The following is a 27149-nucleotide window of genomic DNA, read 5'->3' on the forward strand; positions in this document are numbered from 1 at the left end:
GAAGATAGTATACATTGCATTCATTAGATTACAGATTTTCCCAGCACAAGATATCTAATATTCAAAGGAAAAGTATACATTGCATACTAAATCATTTGAAAGCCAAAACAGACAAAGTTGTCTCAGATGAAGACAATAAAATGCCAAGCAGGTCCTGAATCACAAATAGAACCATTGGTAATCAACATACAATATAAATATACCCATCAACTTTCCAAGTAACGCATCTTGTAATGAAAAATGGATGTTATGATCAAATAAATATAGCATCCTTGCAGAAGGGGGGTGAAGGGTACAGATGATGTAGAACATGTATTTTGTCTTAATATCACAATTGGAGAAATATGGTTTTGTTCATTAACACTTATAACAAATATAAGAAATAGAAAGCCAGACTCTTGAGAAAAAAGACATGCAATCAAATAAGAAGGGAAAATCTGAAAGCTGTGTACATAAACAATCCTAATCCAAAATTTTAAAAAATGGAGGAAGATGGTTTACTTGTGTAGGAGAGAGTGGGTGGGTCTCCAGCATCTTACTTTGGTGCACCATCCAGTTGGAAACACAACCTGAGGAACATAGAAAAAAAGAGAGTTCATCCGAGCCAAGAGAAAAAGGACAAAAAGGCAGTATGCGGGAAAGCCAAAGGAAGTTGATTACCAATGGATTTTTTCTAAAGATAGTCAGTGATGAACTGCAAGCCATTCACGTGATGAAACTTTTTCAGCTTTGTCATTGGACCACAAATATGAGACAGCCAGCCTTTCTTAGAGGATCAAATAAAGTTGCATCACGTTCACAACAATGACCTGCCTATTCATTTTGAAGTAACAACCAGAGCAACAGAAAATACTAGTAACAAATCTCACTTCTTATCTGGAATAATAAGAAAAATTGAAGTCCAGTATTCAAAATCAAGGCAACTAGAGTAGGAGACAGAGTTGCCTATGGCCTTGTTTAATCTCTCGTTTGGAATGTTTAATGTCAATGGAGTAGACATCCCAAGGTTGTGTACTCATCCAATGCCAACTCTTATGCGGACTCCCTTTCTGAAGATGGGGCTTTTGTTCATTATGTTTTTCTGTATGTTTTGTTCTTTGTCTTTTCTTGTTCCCCTTCTTTTGTGGAGGATTATTCTTTTGTCTCTAGTTCAGTTTTAATAAATTCAACCATCACTAAGAAAAAAGGATCATTTAGATTACAAAAAAACTCATGAAAGAAGCGAGCATATCTCCCCCCAAACAACAATCCCCACAAGCAAAGAGCACTAATATGATATCTGATGACTAACTCTTACTATAAAATCTCAAAGGAGAATACAGTCCAACATGGTAATAACATCACTCAATTAGTCAATTTCCAGGTAGGTCAAAAGGGTTTGTCTACAAGAAAGCGCAAGATCAATCAGATTGTCCTAAATCATAAATTAAGAATGTGCACATACTGTGGCAAGTAGATGATTGATTAAAGCATGCAGAAAGGAGTAATCTGGTCACTCAACCCATAAAAAATATTCTAAGCCAGCCTAAAAACTAAAAGATGAAAGTATGAACAAAATTTCTTTTCAAAAAAAAAAAAAAAAAAAGTAAGAACAAAATTTCACTATCAACTTAAAAGGGTTCACAAATTCATTTTGATAGAGAAACCACCAATTTGTCACGATGTGCAAAAAGAAGAATGTGAATAGTACAAAAAATGGTATTATTTCTCGAGCTCATAAAGGAGAATACAATAATTACATAACACTATAGAACTGTTTTCTTATTCAGCAGAACAATAGCTACCTCTAATCAAAGTAGCCAACTCACTCGTCCACCTCTGCTTTAATCTCCCTCTGCAATTCCTCCTTGTATTCATCAAAGGATCCTGGGTAAGTCCTCACCGTCCCATTCTCCACTACCCAGATTTCACTCCTCTCTTCATTCTCACAAACACGAGATATTAGCCTTGAATCATGACTAACCAGTACAACTCCACCAGTGAACTCCTCCAATGCTTCCGCCAAGGCATCGATACTCTGCGTGTCCAAATGGTTTGTGAGCTCATCCAGTAAGAGAATATGGGGCTTTGACATGGAAATTGAAGTAAAGACTACCCGTGCTTTCTGACCCCCTGATAATTTGGCAATTGGTGTGAGGTGATTATGGCTTGGAAGCCCTAATTTTCCAAGGCGAGCTCGAACTGCCTCCTGCTTGCTTAGTCCTTCTTGATCTGGATGAAGCCGAAGAATATACTGAACAGGGGTCTCTTCCATAGTTAAGAGGTCCACAAAATGTTGTGATACCGTCCAATCCTCAACTTTTGACTCCTTCTGACCTCTCCCACAGCCGGCTGGATATCACCTGCAAGTAAATTCAGCAAGGTAGACTTGCCTGCTCCATTTGGGCCAACTATCGCAACCCGAGTTCCCATGTCAATGCCCACATCAACATCGGATAGCCTGAAATCATCCCTGTTAGGGTAACTAAAACTGACTTCAATCAGCTGTAGAAGAGGCGGTGTTAGCTCAGTAGGCTCAGGGAAGTGGAATTCCACGCTATAGTCCCTCCACCTCCTTGGAGCCTCTGGTGGCGGCTCATCTTCATCCACCTTCCCCTTCGCCTTGCCCTTAGCTTCCTTTGCTGAAGCAAACTTAGCCCTATCTTTAACTTTCTCTTGCTGAACCCGGTTGCCACTCCTTTTTGCAGCCTTCACCTGCTTATCGTAAACCTCAAATTTTTTGTTCATCTCTTCCGTTTCTGCTCGTATCCCGTCTCAAAATCATCAAAATTTTCCCTGTAAAAATGTAATTTCTCATCGTGAAGGTGGATAATTTCAGTGCAGACAGAGTTGAGGAAATCTCGGTCATGCGAAACTACTACAAGTGTCTTCTTCCACCTGCATAAGTATTCCTCCAGCCAAAGAACCGCCCGGAGATCAAGATGGTTGGTGCGCTCGTCCAATAAGAGTAAAGTCGGTTGTTTAAATAAAGCCCTAGCCAAGGAAATCCTCATTCTCCAACCCCCACTGAAGGATTTCGTGGGACGAGCCTGCATCTCTTTCGTAAAGCCCAATCCAGCAAGGATCTTGGAGGCCTGTGCCTCTGCAGCATCAGATCCCATTATCTGTAATCTCTCGTATAACTCCACCAATTTTTCTCCCGCATCATCTTCTTCTTCCTCTTCAGCGGAGTTTTGGAGTAGAGCGACGTCATGTCGAAGTTTTACGAGCTCTTCGTTAGCTGAAACAACCGCTTCCAAAGAGGTTTTTTCGTCACCAACAACCTCTTGTTCGACCAAGAGCACATCAATGTTTTTGGGCACCGGAATTTTACGCCAAGCGAGGAGTTTCAAGAGAGTAGATTTACCTTTGCCATTAGGTCCGACAAGACCATAGCGCTTCCCATGAGAGATTTTGACGGAGGCGTTTTTGAGCAGCTCCTTCCCCCGTGCGGAGACGGAGAAGTTTTCGATGGTTATGTCCTTGACGTTCGCATCGGCATCATCCTGGCCATCGAGAAGGGAAGCTTTCGATCCAATCACTACGGTGAAGGCATCGCGGTCGTCACGTAGGGCTTCCTGGTGGGCAACCTCGGCCGCATGGGCGGCGAGCATATCCTTCTTCTCTCGCTTCTTCTGTTCTTTATCAGTAACGCCGACGGGGGCGGAAAGGTCGACCGTGGGGCGAGAAGATCGCCGTGAGGGCTCGGAATGGTCTTCTGAGCTATTCACACCGAGTTCTTCTTCATCAGAGTCCGAGGAAGGGAGGTGATGCCGTCTGTGTAGGAAGAAGCGGGTTTGGCTTTAGGCTTGGATTTGGACTTGGAAGAGGGTTTAGACTTCTCAGGCTTATGATCCATGCTCGCGAGCATGGCGGAGACGGAAAACTTCTCCTTGGTGGAGCCACCGCCGGCGGCTTTGGATTTGGCAGCGGCGGCCGTGGTCTCGTCTCCCTTCTTCTTGCCCATAGCGTTGCGAGGAAAGAATCCAGCGGGGATTCCTTTCCGGAGAATTCTCACTAACCTTGAATGTGACTAATGTACATTACATATTTCCTTCAATGACTTTATGACCATATAACTAAATGAATGCCGAAACAATAAATAAGAAAATGAAATATTACAAACTCAATCACTGATGGTGAGTACAACACCTGGTGATATTGAACCAAACTGTCTTCAAATTCTGCAGAATGTTGCTGCAGAGTGGAAATCTGTTTGCCTCGGTAGACTGCTAAGCACCTGTTAAAAACAAGAAAGTACGTTTTGTCTCAGATTTCCCACATTAAATCCAATTCTTCAGATCATGACTTTGCATGAACCACCTCTACAGATGAATAGGTAAAATGTGGCATTCAAACAACCTACTCTGGAGAAGACATCCTCCTTAAATACTTTTTTGTTAACTAATTTCAGAAAGACGATGAACAGGTAAGCCCAGCTGAAATTTTCTAGGCCACTTTACCATGGTTTTGCAGATTCAGCATTACACTATAATTTGTATATCATCCAAGTTATTCGGGATACTGAAAAAAGTTTGGATTTTAGGTGACCTACATGGGTCCATGAACCCGTGTGCGCAGATTGTAAGACTTTTAAGTTGGAAATATACCTCTGTGCACTCTTAACATCTCTAAACCACACAACACAGACTGTTCTGTTCTTCTCAAAATGATCATGACGTCGGCCGTGTCATTGTTGATAGACCACGCCCGCTGGGAGTAACACCATGATGGCTGGCAGATGACTCTTCAGCTTCCATCATCCCTGAATAGAAATTTTTTTTTGTTAAAAAGTCAAGAAATAAGTGTGACCAAGCAAGTAGAGTGGTCATGCTCTTACAAGATCAGAAATTACAAGACCCTTGAACGTCAATCACAAAATCTGAAATCATTAAACAGTTTCCAGCTGATTGAACCACAGATTAATCCAGTGTAGACACTGATCAGTTTTTTCTCCCCCTTGCATTGGCATGAGGCAGTCTGTTCCAATACGTACACCATACACCATTTACCATACAATGTATAAACCAAATATACATTCTATCATTGACCGCACCTTATCCCAACTATGCTGAGTTACATTAACTCTCCTCCGCTTAACTCTATTATTTGCTAGCTTCCTTGCTAGACTGACCTTCTTCAAATCTTTCTTAGCCACTGCCATTCATGTCACTTCGGCCTTGCTTTTTTTTTCTTTTTCTTTTTCTTTTTAAATAATGTCTTCATCTATTTCTAGTCAGTCTGCCATCTGACAAAAAGAAGATCCTTCAAACAATGTACACTTAGGCTTCCCTAGAAAATTCTAAATCATATCAAACAACAGTCATAAATTTCTCCAATCCTAAACTTTCATTTTCAAATTTGTCCCAATTTATAGCACATCCACCTCAATGTTCTCATCTCTGCCACACTAAGCTTCAGAGGATGGCACTAACTCGCCCTCCCGACAAAAACCTTTTGCCAGCCTCATTAACAAGACACCCGACTTCTGTGTAAACCACCCAGCATTTTTTTTAATATGTTAAGTTGGATTGAACTACAAAATATAAATAGAGGTTTTACATGATTATAGAATTTTTATTTTTCTTAGACTATATTAACTAAATGAAGAAATAACAGGGGAGACACTGTGTTCTGATGTAATAGGGGAGTTTCAGAACGAGTGAAGTTCATGTATATTGGAAGATTGTTACTTCTTTATTTAGGGTGTGTTTGTGCCAATAAGAAATGCTAGGAACAAGATGGAAACGGACAATTTTCATTTGACCATAATATTTTAATGTTTATGTGCAGTCTTAGGAGATGGAAAAATTTTCACCCTAATTCCTCTTGTCCACAAAAAGTTAACTGAGATACAAAAACTATTTTCCTGTATTGGGAATAAAAAATAAGAGCAATCAATTTTACTGGTCATTTTCTATGGTGATACAAAAGCAACAAAACTGGTAAAAAGAAATTTATTTTTCAATAAAAAATTCCCAACTGGAAAAAATAGACAAGAACACTTTTGTTATCTTTCCATGCCTTATTCTAAAAAAGTGATAAAAGGACCAGATATCTTTGAAGTTGCAAAACAGTTTACAAGATAGGAAGATAACTTCCAGTGTTTCCTTTTTAATATCCCTGAGATTAATCTAAATACGAAAATTTTCCTAATTAAATAGGTTAAACATATAAAATACTTATGCCTCACCTCTACTAAACATCACCCTTGAGTTTGTAATTTAAAAAAAAAAAATTGTGGACTTCAGTCCAAAATAATGTTGTCAAGATAACTGGTTCCAGTAGATCCTTTCAACCAGGTGGAATCAGTAATATTCCATAAATAAAATAAAAAAACACAAAATAATAAAAAATGAAAGATTTCTCCCCAATAAATGTGGAAAGGAGAAGAACCTTCCTCAGTTGGACAATAGGACTAGTCTGCTTAAACCAGCAATTCAATGTTAGGATCATAGAACTGTTCTAACTTACTATTTTAAAAAAAAAAACCTGTTCCTACTGACTGGCTTAGGTGGTTTTCAGCTCCCTGCAGTTTTTGAGATTTCAGAACTGGAGAAGGATCTGGTGCCATGGTTCTACTAACCAGTTCTTTCAACTTCTAACACAACAGGTCCTTGTATTTCTTGGACATTGTTTCATGCTCCAGTCTTGCTACCAAAGGAACATACAAATTTTTTTTTTTTTTTTGAAAATGATGAGAATTTCATAAAGGAGAATCGTGAAGTTTTATGAGCTTGATAGACAGCACGCCATACAGCACCATTAAGGTGCAATACTTGAAAATTAGCATACTTACCAGCAATGTCTTCACCTGTCTGGGTCCCAGCAATTCCTATGCACGAGTATAGAGATTCTTCATCTACTTTCAAGTACTCATAAGCAAGGTGCACATCCTCTATGGTGGCAGCTTCATATAGAAAAATCAGGTCTTTGATGCATGATAAGTCCTGTATTGCATCCATAATTGAAAACACAGATCACTGCACAAATCTATCATATTGTAAATCTAAAGAAGATTAAAAATAGCCATAATCCAAGCATCAGATAGGTGAAGATATAGAACCTACCAGTGTTTAATTCAAACTTCAAATAGCATCAAGTGGACTACAACGAAAAAGATGGGAAGAAACCTTCATACAAGGAATATCACACCAACAATGATAAACGTACATACCTTTCTAGGAACAGATGAAGACTGCAAATGAGCCAACAATCCAAGCCAATAACCATTCGACTTGGTTTCAGCTTCATGTCTCATCAGCAATGTCCGTTTGGCCTGTTGTAAGCAGCACATGAAGTAAGTATCATGGTTTATCAATCAAACAATTGGCGGAGATCAACAATGATACGCAACAACATCAAGGTAATCTATACACACCCAACAAGAGATTTAGCACATTAACTCCACACCTTACAAACCACTGAAGAAACAGAAAAGAATTACACAAACAAATAGATAACTATTTGTGTTAGCCTAAGCACCATAATAAGTTCAACATGCCCCTCAAAAACCGATCATATCTTCTTTGTCACATGGACATCTGAGGCCACTATTTAGAATTGATCCAAAAATTCTACTACGAGAGAACCCAATAGGTACACACTGAAATAGCATCCACACATTTGAGTATATGAGCCCAAGTCCATGTTATAATGAGAAACAACAGCTGTTTGTAGGGGCATTTTTGTCTGTGTGGAATTTTCAATCTTGATCGACCAAAAAAAATTCCTGTTCCAAAAGTACAAATTATTTTCTAGATTTTGTTGTGCAATCATATATTGCGATTAAAAGAAATTATAGGTGCTTTTTAGGAAAGAAATTCTTTCTGAGAACCACAAAAAACAATTTAGTAATAAGGAAACAGGATATCAGTGGGCCAAGGAAGGATTTCAACAAATCTCTTCTTTTATAAGTACGAGTGTTGAAGACAGAACATCAATCAACTGGAAAGTAAGAGAGAAGTGACAAACATAAAGAAACCTTCTTCATACAATAACAAGGCTACATAAAGTAACATCTTCGAAAGGATATAATAGGGCCAGCCTTCTATTCTGTAACTTCGGCATTTTTCTCAAAACTCATCCTAGACACTTCATAGTACTCGGACAGAACTAGTAGGAATATAATAGGCCTTACCCTTTTTAATCAGACAATGATGAGTTTATTGAGAAACAGAATGAAGCCCCCTCATTAACTTAGACTTTCATCAGTACAATTGGATGACCACGGAGTGCAGGTCCACATCATAGCATTCAAAACCCATCATGGATCAATTCCACCAGATCACCAGCTTTCTATCTCCCTCAAACTCTACGAGACCCTACCCATTAGCAGTTGTTTTTGAACGAAGACCCCATGGAAGCTTCCTAATTGATTTTTCCCCAGTTACAATAAAATTTTCTAGTTATAGGCGAATCCAACTTGCATTGACTGCAGGGATACTTGTTAGAATATTCCACTGCAATATTCCAGAAAAATAAAACAACTACTGTTGGAACTTCCAGAAAACTATCTTGAGTGCTACTTGAACATTAAATGCCATATTTAGCCAAATCACCAATTATGTATGCATTACCCAGATTTTGGATGACAGACAACAAATAACAAAACAGATGTCTTGCAATAACTTGAAATAAAACGGAATATGAAACATGGTAGAAAAAAATGAAATAAAAGGCGCACTAACTCGATCTAGCTCTCTTTGGGTGATCTTGCTCTCTTGGAAACCTCTGAGAACATGTTTGCATGCATCTACAGCTTTGACAACCTGAAAAGGCAATGTATTTAAAAATATTGAGCACTAGAATAACCAGTACATTCATGAAAGGAAATAAAAAAAAATTGAAATGAAAAAGAAATAGAATTAATTCAGTTTTAAATAGACTAATAGAGACTAAGCACAAACCTTGGCAGGAGTTGAAGTCACAGATATCACATACCAACCAAATTTCAGCCTATCAAAGAGGCACAATTCAAATGACACATCATATGTCAAGCCTAAAGAATCTCTGACGGTAGTGAAGAGCCTGCCTTGTAAAAAAATAAGAAACATTGAAAGTTATACCAACCAACATTTATTGAAACACTATATCCAGCACAGACAAGTTGTTTCTTCTTTTTTTAGTTTGAATACTGCTGATTGCTTATGACCCAATGAAATATATATAATAGCTACTAAGTATGCCAAAACAAAATGAAATCTCTCACACAAAGTTGGCACTCTCATTTTCAGAAGAAATTATTTCTCAAGTTCTGCCAAGGCAGGTCTCTCTCCCTTTTTTTGGAAGGGAACTCTCACTCCCTATATTTTTATACTGTTGGCGACTTGTTCTGGTCACTTAACTCATTTTCGATTTAAAAAAAAAAACTAGCTTCATATAAATGGTTTCTCATTAACCCACCAAGAAATTTGTCTCTTTTGAGGTCAGACATAAACATAATAGTAAAGAGGATTTCAAGAACCAAGGAGAGGTATCCAACAAGAAGTGGTTTTAGGAGGCACAAATACCCTATGAATAATGGATGATCAGGAGAAACTGTACCTAGAATTTATGACTTCAGCCAATACACCCAATGTTATGCCAAAGAATAACGGATGATGCTGAACATTACTTTGCAAGTGATTTCCACCATCTTCTCTAAGCAAGACAACTGGCTTCTCAGAAGCCACCTCTCCATCTGCAGAAATCAAAAGCTGTTGTTAGTGTAAGGTATTGCCAAGGAATAAATACAGTGACTAAGCATACTGTGGTTTCTTCATCTTCATAGCATATCAAATCAAGAAAGATAAGAGAAAATAAATCTTCCAGGAGTAGAATGATTTTAGGGGATTTTCCTTTATTAGATAGACGAGCCACACATCCTGCTTTGAGATTGATTTTCCAAAGTCATTGCTCTTTTCAATTGAGAACCTTCTCTATTTTTTGAAAGGGACCAAGAAGCCTTTTTTTTGTGAAAGCACCAAGAAGCTTATTAAATAGACAGTTTAATTTCAAAGTCATTCAGCAAGTCCATCATCACCTTCATTACTATCATATCATCATCCCAATAATGTGAGGAGTCAGCTATATGAATCCTCCTCCATTCTGCACTATGATTTGCAATCTCTATTACTTGATTAGACTTCTTTCAAGTCCTTCACCACCTCCATGCATGCCATTTTCATCCTTCTTGTACTCTTTTTTTGAATGTTGATTAGACATGCACATTACTCCAGATAATCCCTGGTGAGACTTGAACTCAAGACCTGATATTTGAAACTTTCCTATGCCATCATTGAACCAAAGGCCCAATCCACAATCCTTCCTGCACTTCTTGCTCCCATACCTAGTGATAAGACTCATCTAGCAGCCCTAGTGATAAAACTTATCTAGCATCCCTTGTGATTAAACTCATCTAGCAACCCTAGTGCTAAGACTCATCTAGTATCTAGACTCTTAAATCTACATTCAACATGATTAAATGATTTTCAATTACTTCTCTTATCTATCATGCTGCTCCTGACTGTGGTTCAATATGTCCATTTCCATTTTTTTCCTCTCTCACACTTTCCTCAACATCCATCTTAACATTTCCACCTTCCCAAGTCATATCCTAGATGGTGCTTTATAGACAACACCATATTTGTACTTACTCATCTGGCCTTCTCTTGTCTTCAGTATCTTGCTAAAAACCCGAGTTACCATGCAGACCAACCAAAACCTTAGAATTTCCAAGTCTAAATTGTATTTCGTATGAACCTGTAGCATGCCCTTTCATCATATTTATAAAAAAAATTCTTTTCAATAACTCTGGATCTATGATAGCAGGTTGAATTTCTTTTTTGTTTGGTGTAAATATCAATTATCAATTGTGTCAGAGCAGTCTAGTACAACAGCTTCTCCTTCATCCTTTAATCCCATCTTTTTTTATAGAGACATCTCTTAATAAGAGTAGAACAGAGAGCGAAAAAAAAAAAATCAAAATATGGGAATAATCACAACCAGTTCTTCAATCCCACCTCCTTCACTAAAAACACTTTAAACATCACTGTTGATGCATTTATCATGGCCTTAATCTCTTCAAATAATTTCATTAAATCTTGTCATTAGGATCCACATTACATCAATCTCCAATCATGAATAACGCTTTCATAGATCTTAAGTTGCACTGATTTCCTCCCTCCAGATCCCACCTCTATTTTTAGATCTGTGCTGATGCTGATTCTGCTTTCCTGTATTGTGTGGTCACACTCTCCCTGATAACCTTAACAATTTAAACAAGTTTCTAAGATATCTTGGAGACAAAGGCAGTCGTCTACATGGTTTCCAAGTCCATTCCCCATAAAAATTGAAAAGCATGTCTGGTCCCTCCCCTTAGAATAGGCTTTTCTATCACAAAATTAAGTTCTACATAAAGTCCATGATTCTATTTCCCATCTCACTTATTTCAGACATGGACATCCTCCGTACACTCTTTGATACAAACTACAAGATAGTTAAAGTCCCCTTCTATTAAAATCTTTTATATGTTCAGAATCCTCATATGTATTCATCATTTCTGAAAATTGGTTTATGACATTTCACCAGTGTATCACCAACCTCCTCAAATTCTAATGTTGTCCTTTTCCCTGTAATATATTCTGTAGACATTGATCGTCTTTCTGGTTGTCCTGCTTCAGTTTTCCACTGTAACTGCCACTCTATGCTCCAACCCGTTGAGTATTATCGCATTCCTACTTCTGTTCCTATTCCCACTTTGGTGTAACTTATAAACTACGTATGCCCCACATGGTGCAGAAACACTTTCTTTTTGCAGGTGCAACTCATCACTGCTATCAATTGGAGTGCTTTGCTTGATGCCAGTCATGGCTCTTTATATCTCATGTAGCATAACTATATGATGGCCTAGAACGCTTGAATAATAGTGGGTCTGCATTCATGATCAAGAATTTAAATTAAAATTTCTACCCAGACTTTCAACTTGAGTACTCTTTCTCCTTGCTTGCAAACGGCAGTCAATACCAACTAGTGGAGTTCAGTCTCCCACACAGACAAATGACTTAGGAAGTTCAATTTCACTTAACACAAACATAAATATGTACCACAAGCAAAATATCCCTCCACTAGCTGGGGTTTGCCCCTCTTCACTTGCAGAGTGGATAAAGTACTGCAGAATCCAGTTCTAGAAAGCTCCAAACCTGACTTCAACTTGGAAAGGGAGGATGATTTCAAAAGCTGACAGATTAGTGCTGATTAAGTCTTGCTTATCAGGTACCTGCTTATTATCTCTCCTTCTTGCATTCCCTGCCAATGTGGCCTGTCATATGGAACAAATTATGAGAAATTTTCTCTGGAAGGGAGATGAGAATGGTTTTAAACACCATTTAGTTGGGATGGATATCTGTAAGCCCCAGAAGCTTAGGGGGATCAGCATCTAGACAATCAGGGTAACAAACAGGGCCCTCCTTAATATGTGGCGCTGGAGGTTGAACAATAGCTACAAATTGCTTTGGGTTCCTTTTGTTACAAAGATGATGGGAGAGCTAAATTCATTTTGGCACTTCAGGGGTAATTCTGTCAGTCGCCTTTCCACTATTTGGAGATACATTCATAAGAATTTCAATCACTTCTCAGCAAATGTTCAATTCTTGGCTGGTAAAAATAACAGCATCAGCTTCTGGTCCGACCTATGGATTCTACATATCCCTTTGAAGATTCAATATCCTTGTCTGTTTTGTCTTGCCAGAAATCAGAATGCTCTCATAACCAGTCTTCTTGTGAATGGTTTTTTCCATGGTGTTAACTAGAGCATTCACTTTCCTCATGAGTTCAATGAAGTCAAGGTGGTTGATATCACAACCTTATCAGCCAATTGGATCAATCATACCTCAGGAGCTGTCAGGTAGATAAGCTTATTTTCGTGTCTGCAGCTGATGGAAAGTATACTGTTTCTTCCTGTTATGTTATGTTAGCAAACAGTGCTCTTCTCTAAATTTTGCAGCGTCAGCCTGGTCTCTTTCTGGGCCCCCCAAAAACAATTTTTATCATGTGGAGTTTGTTACATGGAAAGATTCTTACTAAGAATAATCTGATCCGACATGGTACTATCAACCCCAGCCTATGTTTGTTTTGCGGTCCCAAGGAGGAGACAATCGATCACCACCTCCTCCCATTGCCACTTCTCTTGGCATATATCTTAAATACCTTTTTCAACTTGTTTGGTATGCCTATGTGCCATCCAGCCTCCCTTAATGGTTTTAACTCTTTTTGAGCCAGGTTCCATCATCCAATGCTTGGAAAAGCAATGCTCAAGGCCTGTGTGACATTCATCCCATGGGGCATCTGAGATAAGAAGAATCAGCAGTGTTTCCAACAAGTGTCTCCCCCCTGGTTGGGTGTTGCAGAGAAGATCGTTGCCCTCATTGTTTCTTGGTTGATCTCTCTACATCTATTTGAGGATATCAAGATTGGGTTGCTGAGAAGTAATAGGTCCCAGGTTGCCATGCTCTAGCAAGTCAAGCCTTCACCGATGGTTGCATGGAAACCTCCGGACTCGATCACCATCAAACTTAATTTTGACAGTTCTTCCCTGGCGGACTCGATCACCATCAAACTTAATTTTGACAGTTCTTCCCTGGCGAACTCGATCACCATCAAACTTAATTTTGACAGTTCTTCCCTCGGACAATCTTGGGCCTTCAGTTAGTGGAGTTTTTAGGAGCCCATCAGGGGATATCTTGGCTGCCTATGCTGTCTCCTAGGCATTTCAGATTCCAAATCCACGGAATTGCAAAATCTCAGACATGGTTTCAAAATTTTTCATGGAAGTCTTCATGTTAAACAGCAGTGTGATTAGTTGGTGTAAGGGGGAAAAGGATCATCCATGGCATTACTGGCCCTTTTTTATGAAATTCAGGATTTGGCCAGTAGTATTGTTTGTAAAAGAAATCATGTTCATAGATCAACTAATAGTCTAACTGATTCCCTTGCTAAAGAGGGGGTTTCAATCCAATCTATCATGCAAGGAATCCCTCTTTATGATGTAGTTGTTTTTGGCTCCATGCTAAATGAAATTGGGCTATTTCTCAAAAAATATTATGAAGCACAGTATATTATAGAAAACCTATGTCCAACACAATATTTTTTGAAATGATGACTAACACAAATTTTTGAAAAGTATGTCTAACACAAAAAGCAGAAGGAAATTACCAATTGCAGATGAACTGCTAGTGATGAACTCAAAAAGATCTTGCCCTTCAATGGTGAATCCCCAGCGGTTTGGTGCTGGACCTGCAATATATGCACACGCTCTCTCATCAGTGTCCCTCAAGTACACCTGTCAAATTCCGAGCAAGCAAAGATTGTAAATCAATTTTTTGGAGAGGTGGATCAATTTTGTTCAGAAAGCAAAAGAAGACGAAGAACCTCTTTAGAGAAAGTCAGGTGACAGGAAAAGAAAAAGGAAAAGGCAGCATGGCAACCAAAAAGAACAAACTATATGGGAAAGAATTTCCCACGGCAAGGCATTGGAAGACAAGACTTGCCCTTATAAGAGAATCTACAAATGGGTTTGCTAATGTCAGGTCCTCAAGTCAATATCAATCAACAATCTCAAACATATTTTCACTTATTACAGTTCATAAAGAATAAAACAGTTCACACTTAAATAAAGTAGAATTCATTAAAAAAACACTTCAATACACTTTACAGCTGAGAAATAGACCTACGACGTTGGGCAGAATCTTTATAATGATGGCTTTGAAGCTACATAAGCTTAATGACAATCAGAACAAATTTTAATTTCTCACTTGTTGATGCTGTAGATCAGATGGAGATGGTCGAAATCTGATTGGGCTGAACTCCAGCTTTTTTTCTACAGCTCTCCTAGCTCGAACTGTTCCCAGATAATCAAGAATGCATGACTCAACGTCATCCTCAGAGAAGTCCCCAACAATACTAACCTGAAATAACCCAGTACCATCCAAGCTAAGTAAGAAGGAAAACCAAAATAAAATCAGAGGTCAAGATTAAATTGTACAGTCTACATCTAAAAAGTCACCCCACAGACTCTCAAGGGATCAGCAAAGCATGATAAAAACACAAGGGAGTGACTCACAGAGTAGGAGGATTTAGGAAGTAATACATATTAAAAATTATACAGACCTCCATGTTATCAGTCACGAACTGATTCATTACTGCATCTTTTACTGATTGAAGAGTTAATTTTTGTAATGATTGCGGTGTGGGCTCCACAAAGCGCTCATCCCCATTCAACATTGCTAACATCAGCTTGTGAGCTGTTGAACGTTCCAAACTCTTTGGGACAGAACGATAGTATGACAAATAAACCTGAATTGCTCTATCGAAAGCATCTTCCAGCCATACACTATGCTGTAAATCGACAATCACCATCAGGTTTGAACAAAATTAAAACTTCAGACAATCATAAGAATGCCATTTAGCTAAATTTATTTTTTAAAGATTCAACAACAACTAAAAAATTAACCATAAGTCAGTTTGAACAAAAACAAGTGCCACCTTTTCATTAGTTCATAAGAAATACACAATGCTATGAGCAAATCAACAAATTAACTTAGGCAGGAGTAAATTCAGGATATAACAAAGACAGATCAACAAAATCATCCCTCAGGGCATTCCTTTCACATTAAGTGAGCAATCCCAGACAAAATCTCACTAATAGAGACAAAACATAGAACTGAAAATTAAAGCAACAATAGATTAAAATAAAAAAAGTTCCCTTCCTTTTTTCAATTAAATCTTTTTTTCAATATTTCAAAAAATAAATAATATAAAAGCAATCATAAAGTGTCTGCCACTGCCACAGAGTGAGCATTTGAACAAACTATTCCATGAAAAGTAAGCCTTTGAAAGTGAAGGAAGAGTAATGGCTTCAAGAATAATTGCACTTTGTCCAACTTCATGTCTTCCTGAAAGTTGTAGAAAGGGTAAATAATAAGTTCTCAATAACATAGGACGGTATTCATACCTCAAGAACCATATGAAGTAACTGGAATGCAGCACGCATCCCATTATCTCTTAAAGTAAATCGAAATTCTAGCGAAATAAACTCCTCCATCGACTCCAAAGAGCAATTTATGAGGTGATTAACACAGAACAGCTCCACCTGAAGAAGCATATGCAAGAATGGCAGAACATCAAATACCAAAAATGTTAGACAAGATTTTTACTCTAATGCAAGCACAGATGCAATAGAAAAAACATGACTGATCCAATAGGCATCAAACTGCCAAAGGTTTGTCCATTTTTCTAAACCTGCTGATTCATATAGATACTTCAACCAAAAAAATTAGGTCAAAGGCCATTTTCCATGGTGCAATCTCATACTTAAGAAAAAATAAGGTTTTTTACCAGAAAAATGCTTCAGCACACTAAGAGCCAAAGGCAACTATGCGTAACTTCAGCCCTACCTCCCAAGTGAATCATAAACAATATATATACTATTGAGTGGGAAAAAGTCCCACATTGATGAAATGTAAGAAATAGTATTAGCTTATAAGGTTGAGTGATATGCCTCTTCTAAGTGAGAAAGAGTCCCACATTGTGAAATGGTATGAAATGGTATTAGATTAAGCAATTGGCCTCCTAAGTGGTTAGTCATTTAAGAAGCCTATTGCTCAACATTATACCCTAAGACTCTATCTTACCACTTATCACTGAAGGACTTTTTCCACTCAACAAAATGACTAGCCACTTAGGAATGCTTATTGCTCAACCTCATAATCTAATATCATTTCTTACCACTTATTAATTTGGGATTGTTTCTCACCCAACACTTCCCCCTCATGTCCAAGTTTACACATAGAGGGCCTAAGGTGTGGCACAAACTCCTAATGGAGGACAAACTGGCTCTCAGCTTACGCACATTGTTGAACTAAACCCGCTTGTTGGAATATGTTGGTGATCTGTGTTAAAACTTGGCTTTCCGCACCTTAAATGACTAGTCTTTTCGGGTTGTATTGGTTAGGTGCTTACATGGTATCAGAGCAGGTTTCACATGTCCCGCCTTCGAATCCCCGCGCGTTCGCATGTTTGGCACAGGGACTTTGCATTTGCATTTGTATTTGGAATTTGTCCTGGGTTTAACCTGGGGGTTTGGTTTACAGGGGAGTGTTGGAATATGTTGGTGATTTGTGTTAAGTATTTGACTTTCCGCACCTTAATCGACTAGTCTTTTCAGGTTGTATTGGTTAGGTACTTACATGGTATTAGAGCAGGTTTCGCCCGTCCCGCCTTCGAATCCCCGCACGTTCGCATGTTTGGCGCGGGACTTTGCATTTGCATTTGTATTTGGAATTTATCTTGGGTTTAACGCGAGGGTTTGGTTTGCGGGGGAGTGTTGGAATATGTTGGTGATCTGTGTTAAGACTTGGCTTTCCGCACCTTAAACGACTAGTCTTTTCGGGTTCTATTGGTTAGGTGTTTACACCACTTCCATCACAAAATGACTAGTCAATCTAGAAGGCCCATTGTTCAACTTTATTATTGATTTCTAGTGTCATCTTCACATAATTATAAGGGTCTAAGAGAAGAGAGGAGAAAAGAAGAAAGAGAGAGTTCAAGTTTGTGGGAGAGAAGGAAAAGAAACCAAGGGAAATAAAGAAAGAGGAAATGAGAGAGCTGTAAGGGTCGAATTTAAACCAAGAGGAAGATGCTTGGATGCTCTACCTCATGGCTTGAGGTTATATTTATAGTCGTGGGAAGGTGTTTACAATGACTACAATGCCCTTAGGTTTACATGTTTTAAAAGGAAAAAGACATAAAGAGGACATACACCAACTTATATAATTACAATTCTATGTCATCTTTATGAAAGTTCTCTTTATTTACAAGTCAGGCCACCCCTACACGTGGGTGACATTTTAACATTTATAAAGTCCCACATACTTTTAAGAAGGGCCCCATGATGCAATACATTACAATGCAGAAGATCTACCTGAGGAATATCTAAGGACAAGAGATCACCCTAAGTTAGTTCATGTTTATGGAAGAGAAAGAAGAAAAAGATTCAATAAGAGAGCCTAAATCTCCTATTTTAGGACAAATTCCAAGAGTAGAAAATTCTAAATTAGAAAGTTTCTCTAAATTACACTTTCCTATTTCAATCTTGCATAAATTAGAAATTTTATTGGACAAGCAACTTGCTGATTTTATAGGAAGCATCACTCAAATAGCAAATTGCTATTTGATTAAAAGTTCCAATTAGAAAGTCTTTACACTCAGTAGCTTCTCGTTTTTAGTTTGGGTCATTCTTTCTAAATTAGGGAAGTTTAAAGTTAGCAACTCTATAGATTAGAAATTATTTCCTGTTTTGCATTTTTCTTTCAGCAAGTAGAACTAGATTTTAAGTCCTAATAGAATTTATTTCCTAGAATGGACAACATAGGAGTTTCCTATTTTGTTGATCTATATGCCTATTGTTAAATTGGGTCCAAGGCCCATCCCAAAATGACTAACCAACTTAGAAAACCTCTTTCCTAACTAATAAACTCATTTTTGTACTCATTAATCCATGTGGGACTATTCCTTAATACTCCCCCTCACAGGTAGGCCCTCTTCTTTGTGGCTCTGCAAGTGGATAGTTTTAGGTGTAGCCCTCTTTTTGTGGCTCTACTAGTGGATAGTTTAGGTGTAAGTCTTCTTTTTTGTGGCTCTACAAGTAGATAGTTTAGGTGTAGGCTCTCTTTTGTGGCTCTACAAGTGGATAGTTTAGGTGTAAACCCACATATGAGTACTTGCTCTGATACCATGTTAAGTTTGGTCCAAGGCCCATTCCAAAATGACTAACCAACTTAGGAAACCTCTTTCCTAACTAATAAACTCAAGATTTTTGTACTCATTAATCCATGTGGGACTATTCCTTAATACCTATAAAGGCCCTTGTAGAAACACAAAAATTACTCTTTTACTGTTGAATAAAGTTCTGATTTTTGTTATCTCTTGGATTAAGTTTTTTTTGTTGTGTTTTTTTTATTTGTTTACTATTTTTATTAATAACTTCAAAAACCATATTTTTTGTCTTCCAGGTTTTACCTATTGTACTTGAATTCAAATTGTAGTTTTCTTAATTGTTGCTGAAATCTAGGTTACCCACACTTGGAGGAATCATTTGTCTTTGTTATTCCTTGAATCAAAACCACTGTGCTGCATCAACCCATCAACAATTGGATACCTTGAAATCTTGACTACTATTTGTGTCATGTCCAATGATGCTGCATTAATGTCAATTTCCATGAGGTAAAGATTAAGTGAAAAAGAACTGACGTGATCCTTCCATGAAGGAAACCAGTACAATGCAAAATCAAAGAACCACGGACACATGATAGGTAGCATTTTGTCAAAATACAAAATGGATAAACAAAATTTGCTCCACCCTTCCTTCAATTTGGATAAAGGGAACAGTTCTCAATGTCATAATCAAGACTCCAGCATCATGAAACACTTTATCGAACAATGCTGACTGGTAGCATGGAAAGTATTTCTCTAATTGCAGGCATATTTCTAGCAAATATATCTAGAGACGTAATTTTCAACTATAGAAGAACAAACAGACCTGTTCCCTTGAAAAATTGCCCACACGACCGCCCTCACTCAGAGCCCGAACCCCAACTATAACAGCTCCTTTTGATTCCAAGTTTTCAACTGCACGGCCACCACCAACTATCAAACGCATCACCCCACCCTTAGCTTCATTTTTTGTTATCTACCAAGTCAAAATTAAAGATACATAGATGAGTAACAGACATATGCTAATGGTAACTGCAGCCTGTTTTACATGTAAAAAACAACAAATGAAAGACAGGGAAAGTCTTGAAAGACTTCAAGGTTTGTTTTAGATCTGGCACAAATGCATTTCTTCATTTTTTGGGGAAAACATGAAAAATAGTCCAAGAACATGGCTTTTCATGGGTAGGGTTCATAAGGCATTCCCTGCATACATTGAAGCACAATGTACCACAATGCAGTCATTATAATTTTTTAGTGGAGCCTGTGAGCAGCTGTAAAGAACTGAGTAAGCCATTGGAACTATAGCTTCATTTTCTTTTCTTTTTTAGCATTAATTGATTATATAAATCTGCTACCATTACCATCAATTTTGATGTTTTAAAAGAGAGAGAGAGAGAGAGAGAGAGAGAGAGATTGTAAATGATTTTGCCAGCACGCAAGTACAAACATGGCAGAAAGAAAATCGTGAATACCTTGTAATTTACAGGAATCCCATTTGAAAGGCGGCGCTGTGTAATACCAGTTTCTTTGTCATATGCCTTTGTAATGTTCACCTCTTGACCCAACGGAATAAAAGATGGTTTCCAGAACAATCTCAATTCATCAAGCTGAGATAATGAGATCAGTTCTCTTGGTACTTCTAGCTGAAAATAGACAACAAAAATCAATCTAAAGATTCAAAAAAAAAAGCACATACATGAGAATTAAGAAACGTCCAGCAATATTCTGGTGCTCAATCAGGAATGAGTTGACTAATCAGTAGTTTTAGGACTTCAAACTCTTAGTTGGAACACTTAAAAGTGAATTCAACTACACAACCACAGAAAACATTCCAAAAACAAAAAATCTCCAAACTAATGTATCTTTCAGGAAGCTCAACAATATAAGTTTCAAATCACTGTCATAAATTAGCCAAAATTCAATAGAAACAAAGCCAGGTACAAGTATGAGAATGTCCAATATGGATGACAGCAATGAAAATCACACGAAAACAAATAATTCATAAATTCTGTTACTAAACCATGGATGCAACTCGCCTTATTTAACCCAATAAAGTTGAAAGATTCCTAAACTGCCATAGAGAACTTTATTTCCCTTCTAATGGGAGAAATAATTGTACTAGGACCTTTTGCGAAATTCATGATACAAACTTGTCACACATTTGCTTCTTGATCTTATCATGCACATCATCGTCTTTTTTTAAATTACAACTTGTCTATGTAAGAAACTGATAATTAAAATAACATAAAAATATGACCAAGACTCATGTCCATATATCAGATGCTACAGAAGTTCAAAAACTTTTGTGAAAGAGCACCTCTGGTTCAGCCTGTATGGGTTGCTTTAAACCCTTCTTAATGGCGTCAGTGATTTCATGTGGAGAAATCTTAAAATCCATCTCGCCAACTTCATCAACATGTACTTTCTTAGGAACACAGGCAACAATTGCTGCAGGAAGTGGAGCATCAGGGCTTCCAAACTCGGAAATGAACTCCAACACTTTTGCACCTGTTGAATTGACCTGCCCCACCCACTCATCAGATATTACATGTAGGAAAACAATTTAATCAGAAATGTCCAAAGGCGAGATATAAAGAAATAGGAAATTGTAAGGAGCATCGAACACTACTAGTTTGAAATAGGCCTGATGGAAATACTGGGGTAATGGGGTGAGCCGTATGCTAGATAAGTCTAACAGTACCTGTCCTCAACTTTCAAGGAAGAGAAGCAAAACAGATGAGTCAACAACTGAATCCAACTACTGCAGATAGATGTTGACCTTGACTAGGGTGAAAAATTCAGGCTATTACTTAAAACCTGCCCAAGCAAAGAACCCAGAGGAATAGCCTGGACAACTCCAAACTAGTTCAAGTGGGCAAAATCACAAGGTCAATCAGCTCACTTTTAATTAAGAGAAATTGAAAGGATCTCAATAATATCAGTTTCTTAATAGTTAGGAGTTGAAGAACCCAACTACAGCAGCCAGTTTGTCCAGAGCTTCCTAGTGGAACCAATAAATCCAGTATCTAACCATAATTGAGAAAATTTGATCTGATGTCCCGTACAACATGGTTAGCCTAGCCAATCTGGTCCAGGTCTCGTGACATTGCTTGAGGTTAGACAATTGAGCAGAACCAAGAATATTTCAATGCCATAATGCAAAGACCTACTTCTTCAAGTGTAACTGTCTCAGCAACAGCAACCAAGCATTCATGTCCCTGCCTCTGGTCCATCACTGTATGACCAAGTGCATCACTCTCCATGATAAAATCCAAATTATCCACAGAAGGAACGTTATCAATCATTGCAGCCAACTGTTCACTGTCTTTTAGAAGTGCATCCATGTAGCGAGCTAACTCTCCCTGTGTTACACCAAACTCCTTTAGCCTCCGAACCTGTGTTTAAATAAAACAATTAGATATTTGCTATAGAAAAGAGGTAAAGATCATCAGAGAGGAGGGACGAAAAAACTGAAAACACGAAAAAAATAAATGAACTGATAGTAAGAAAAGACACTGCCAAAGGGTAATCAACGGATATTATCTGCACAGTGAAGCAGAGATAATGCTAAGGGAAGAGGCAGGACACATACCTCCAGAACAGCAACTTTAATAGCATTCTGCCAGTTTTGGGGTTCAGCGGTCACTGTAAGTGTAGTGACAGTGCATCCTTCTCTCCCAGAGTCACTGTGATCTAACTCAACTGATATGAAAGGAGGATTGGAGCTCTGCATAAGTTTGAAAATTATTCAGTATTAGACACCAGAGCTTCACTCTGTAAGAAACTTCATAACTATGCCAACACCATACAGAAACATAATAAAGCAAAACGCAAACTGCAGTAACTAGACACATATAAAGAACAAAGGTTAGAAACAAATAAAACACTAGAGATGAGCTTAAGAATGTAAAAACAAGATTATGTAAATCCCCAAATTAACACTACAGGTCTTCCTAAGGATGTAAATATAAGATTATGTAAATCCCCAAATTAGCTCACTTTACATGTCCACATACATAGATAGATAGATTCATGTAGTTGATTAAAATATAACAGCAATGACATGTCTTTGGCTCTTTATCAATCTGAACAAAGTGAAGACACACCTTGTATCTTGTGTTAATTCGAAAATGTAATGCCGACAGGAATATTCTCTTCATCAGGACGTTCCGCAAGTCTCCATATGTTTGAACTTTATCAATGGGAATCTGCAGCATATTCCACAAAAATAGCTAAAAAAGGCTTGAACAGAAAACTCCGCCTATTTTTAATACTTGAAGCAAGAGTAATGCATAGACTCAAATTCTGAATGCTTTTTCTTTTTTGGGGCACAAAGAGAAACAGATTCTTGAATCCCTTCTGTACTCTTACTGAATTCCCACTTCTCTTTGCTTTAAAAAAAATAGATTCTTGAATGGTTGATTTGAGCCTAAAACAACAGGATTTAGAAAGTACCACTGCCAACCATTCCAGATCTAATTTTACTAAAAAACATTTCCACTTTTATTAGAGGTTTACGCTAGTTCAATTAAAGGTTCATACAATGTTTAAAGCCTGACAATCTGGAAAACTAATGCTCAGAGTGGCACTGAGATCATTTCAAAAAAATAGTATGGCAGGGAAATAAAGCCCTTCAAATCTAACAGATTTTGAACTGTTATTCTTGTTTAAATTCTACTAAACTCGGAAAAGATTCTAGGTCAACAGCTTTTCAGAAAAAAATAATTGTCTTCTTGGCATGTAATATTTGTTGAAGTTAACCAAACATCTGCTTGAGACAATTGGCCATCGACTATAATTATAAATGTACCTTGCAGAACTCTTTTTTTGAAAATTACCTTGCAGAACATATTAAATGAGAAATTTTGAAGCAACTCATGCTGGAAGATCTGAGGAGGTTCAGCGTCATGCCTAATTCCAGGAAGAGACCACCTATGCTCCACAGGAGGTCGAACTGCATGTCTTTCCTTTTTTATTGTCTTGGAGCTATCCAAAGAAGTTGATGGTTTTTCATTATTAAAATTTCTACTCAGGCTTCCGGGAAATTTAGGAACAAGAAAGCTCGCCAATCCACCAAAAGGACGGGGCATGGGAACTGCAGCCGGTTCCTCACCAGCAGGTATCTGTCCAAACACTGCCTGCATAATATTTGAAAGTCTAGGTTGAGAACCAAGAAAAAAACTGAACAACTGAAGTACCATGCACAACAAGAGAACAGATACACACTGATGCATTTGGACATACTTCAATTTGATAAACAATCTTTGGAATATTATGAATATCTCCGACTATGTACAAGGTGGCATTTGCAGGAAAATACCAACGTTCATGGAATTTCTTTATTTTATCTGCATCCCATTTCTTAATCTGCTCCTCCAGTCCAATGGGGAATCTCTTACTCAGTTTGTTGTCTGAATGCAAATGCTGCAGCAACTGTTTTCAAGGAAACAATGCTGGCATGGTGAGAACTGAAAACAGGAATTCAAAGTTGCATCTTATTTGCATTCTTCAATGAACAATGACCAAGTGGCTGCCAACCATCAGCATAAAGACGTGATCTTGCCTGACAATCAACACGATACTCTATGGTGTTCATCATTTGAAGCTCTGAAAGGATTGCTCTCCTTTCCTTCTCAACCCTAGAGACAAGAAATTTGGGGTGGAAGGCTATCTGTATTTGTATCAGGTAAGTTAGATAAAAATGTAGAGATGTAATGTTATTGCAGCTACCAGCAGCTGAATGCATCCACACAGAATATGATAACAAAATTCCAGATTGATGAATATATTATCTACATACCTCATTTAAAGCATCTAAAACAAATGGAAGTAGGTCACCATCAGAATCCTGAGAAAGTGAAGAACTCTACTAATCAAAATATGCACTAAGATGTTGCTACGTCAGAAATGTCAAGTTCAACAAAAGACACTGACCTTTGTGCTGGTAGATGAATGAATATGAAACACAGTGTGGTGGAAATCGTTATAAGCATTAGAACGTGCACCAGTCCCAAGTAGCTTTTCACGCTTGTTGCTACCAAGAAATGCAACATGTTCAATCATATGTGCAATCCCTTGCTCATCCTCTTCCTCATCAATAGATCCGACATGAACTTCCATATGTGCCTCAAACCTGAAAATGCAAAAATATATTTGATATCAAGTGCAAAAATTAAATGCTCACACACATAAGTATAATAATACAAGTAATTATTATAGCAAGATAATGGAAAAACAATGAAAAGTGGCAGGTGTAAATGCGTCACATCATCAAAAAATCTCTTGTAACTTTTCCAGATAGCAAATCGAAGAAAGAATTTTTCTACTACTCTAGAAAACCACTTTTAGTAAGACTCAACTACAGCTTATTCCATAATGGGTTAAATCCCACAAGATACAGTCTTAGATATTCTTTTCCCTTTCACAATACACTACACAGACACTGGTTTGCCTTCTATACAAAGACTGCCCATTAACAAATAGATGGATCAGGGCTTGGAGCTGAGGCACAGTCCAGAACCTAGCAAAAGAAGTTCTCCACCAGCAGATGACAAACGATTAAGGGATCAAACCTGTTGGCTGGAACTTTATTTGGTAGAATAACATAACGTAGTTCTCCACCAGCAGATGACAAACGATTAAGGGATCAAACCTGTTGGCTGGAACTTTATTTGGTAGAATAAGATAACATAGTCCATTCTTTAATTGTCCTCTGTACAGCTTTGGGTGAGACGGAAGTTGTGTACGTAAAAATGCTTCCAAGTGCTCTTCTATTTCTGAATCCCAAAATGTTGGATCTTGTTTCTCTTGGATGGCGGCTGGCCAGGCAGTGCTTGCAACATGTGGCTCATCTGGACCAACAGTTGCATATGGAACATGACCTGGCATCCCCTGAAAATCTAACTATCATCAACCAAATATACCAGATTCCTAGAATTTTGGATAAAATAAACTTGAACAATATAATTTGGTTGTACGAGCCCAAAGTGCCCCCCATTAGCATAACTCAACTGTCTAAACATCCAAGAAAAAGTAAGAATCAGACAAAGTGAATACTGCTGAGTGAGAGTATGACCCTAAAAAGCTATAACACTACAGAGATCCAAAACGTTGACTAACACTTGCAAACAGGACAGTGCTCTTACAGAGTTATGGTTAAGTGAATACTTGCAGAGAGAAAACTTTGATTTGTCCAGTAAAGGTCTTGGAGTGCATGCCCATTTGTCATTTCCACGTTGTTGGAGATAATGGAAGCAGGACGCACATCCAAGCTGTTGTGGTGAATGATTCAGAGTAACTGGTCTGTTGATCATAGGAATATACTGCTTCCAGGTCCGACCAATCCCACTAAATTGTGAACTGCCACATTGAACTTCTTGAGGCCCCCACCTTCCCAAAAAGTCAAAGCGGGAATCACTGTTCATGTATACAGATTGCAGTCGATAAGTCAGAAAATGAAATCAGTAACAAATTTGCTGTCATCTTACTCACAGTAGAAAGAAATTCCTACTAAAGAATGAAGCATTTGATTTTCAAAGTAACTAACTGGAAAAGATTGCAAACTCACTTGAAGCAAAAACAAAAGAAACAACAAAACTAGAAATTCAAAACTGAAGACATGAAAAAACCAAATTTTTAACTATCTAAGCATACTAGAAACAACTCAAAATACTGTGTGTCACCGATAAATTGAAGAAAATAGACTACCATGAGACTTCACTATTGCTCATGTCGAACTTAACATGAGGATTTAGAATAAACCGAAAAATGTAAACCACTTCTGTCCAACAAGCAGCTTATGTCAGAAACGTGCGGCTGGATGCAAACTGACTATAAATCGGTTGGAAGGCTGAGCACACCTCGCACTAATTAACGCAACAAGAGCAGTTAACAGTAACGCAGCGGACAGTAACAGCACGAAGTCATCAAGATGGCTTTCAACACATTTGCACCCAGAAGTAGTTACGTTACAAGGAAAGAAATCAAAGTGGAAGCATTCAAAACGTAATTAACGTGACAGCCCCGCTTACCTCTGTCTGTAAGAAGATCGACCTTTCACATTGAATCTACGAAGATTTTTGAAACTAGCCGACGGCTGGAGTAGCAGCAGACTTAAGTGCGAGCTCGAATGACAATCTTCGCACGCCCTAGGATTCGAGGCGCAGACGGGGGGAGCTGCCGCCATCAGCGAAGCGGAAGCCATGGCGCAGGGGGAGAGACAGAGGAAGCACAGAGCCGAGGAGGAGGTGAAGGATAAAATTAATGGTGCTCACCACCCTCGGTTTCGAAGATTGTTTAGGCCCGCTCGTCGGCTTTGTCTTTAAATTGTCGAATCTGAAAATTCTTGTTTTCCAGAAAATTTTGTATTTTAATTTTTGTGTGTGTGTTTGGAAACGGGAGACGTTAGAGCGGAGGAATTC

At 38.1% G+C, this 27149-nt stretch overlaps 1 protein-coding gene and 1 pseudogene across 1 annotated transcript; both read right to left on the reverse strand.

Moving 5' to 3' along the window:
• LOC137950787 (stromal processing peptidase, chloroplastic-like) lies at positions 1-27045 on the reverse strand. The gene is made up of 28 exons (XM_068797405.1): positions 26760-27045; positions 25875-26145; positions 25382-25620; positions 24664-24862; positions 24530-24577; positions 24293-24400; positions 23974-24162; positions 23568-23867; positions 22836-22937; positions 22322-22456; positions 21900-22124; positions 21047-21250; positions 20202-20372; positions 19556-19705; positions 15971-16108; positions 15127-15354; positions 14772-14924; positions 14173-14299; positions 9526-9661; positions 8889-9009; positions 8670-8750; positions 7157-7258; positions 6779-6929; positions 4590-4744; positions 4132-4219; positions 661-813; positions 502-569; positions 1-154 (listed from the first exon to the last, which is right to left on the reverse strand). The coding sequence occupies exons 1-24, from the start codon at positions 26930-26932 to the stop codon at positions 4653-4655; spliced, it is 3843 nt and encodes a 1280-aa protein (XP_068653506.1). The 5' UTR covers positions 26933-27045; the 3' UTR covers positions 1-154; positions 502-569; positions 661-813; positions 4132-4219; positions 4590-4652.
• LOC137950785 (ABC transporter F family member 4-like) lies at positions 1613-4089 on the reverse strand (annotated as a pseudogene).
• Positions 27046-27149: the final 104 nt, after the last annotated feature.

The sequence above is a fragment of the Aristolochia californica genome, unplaced genomic scaffold, assembly GCF_029961685.1.
Source record: "Aristolochia californica isolate CCGP_79_NKW_82.1479 unplaced genomic scaffold, dmAriCali1.0.hap1 SCAF_14, whole genome shotgun sequence".
Classification (NCBI taxonomy): Eukaryota; Viridiplantae; Streptophyta; class Magnoliopsida; order Piperales; family Aristolochiaceae; genus Aristolochia; species Aristolochia californica.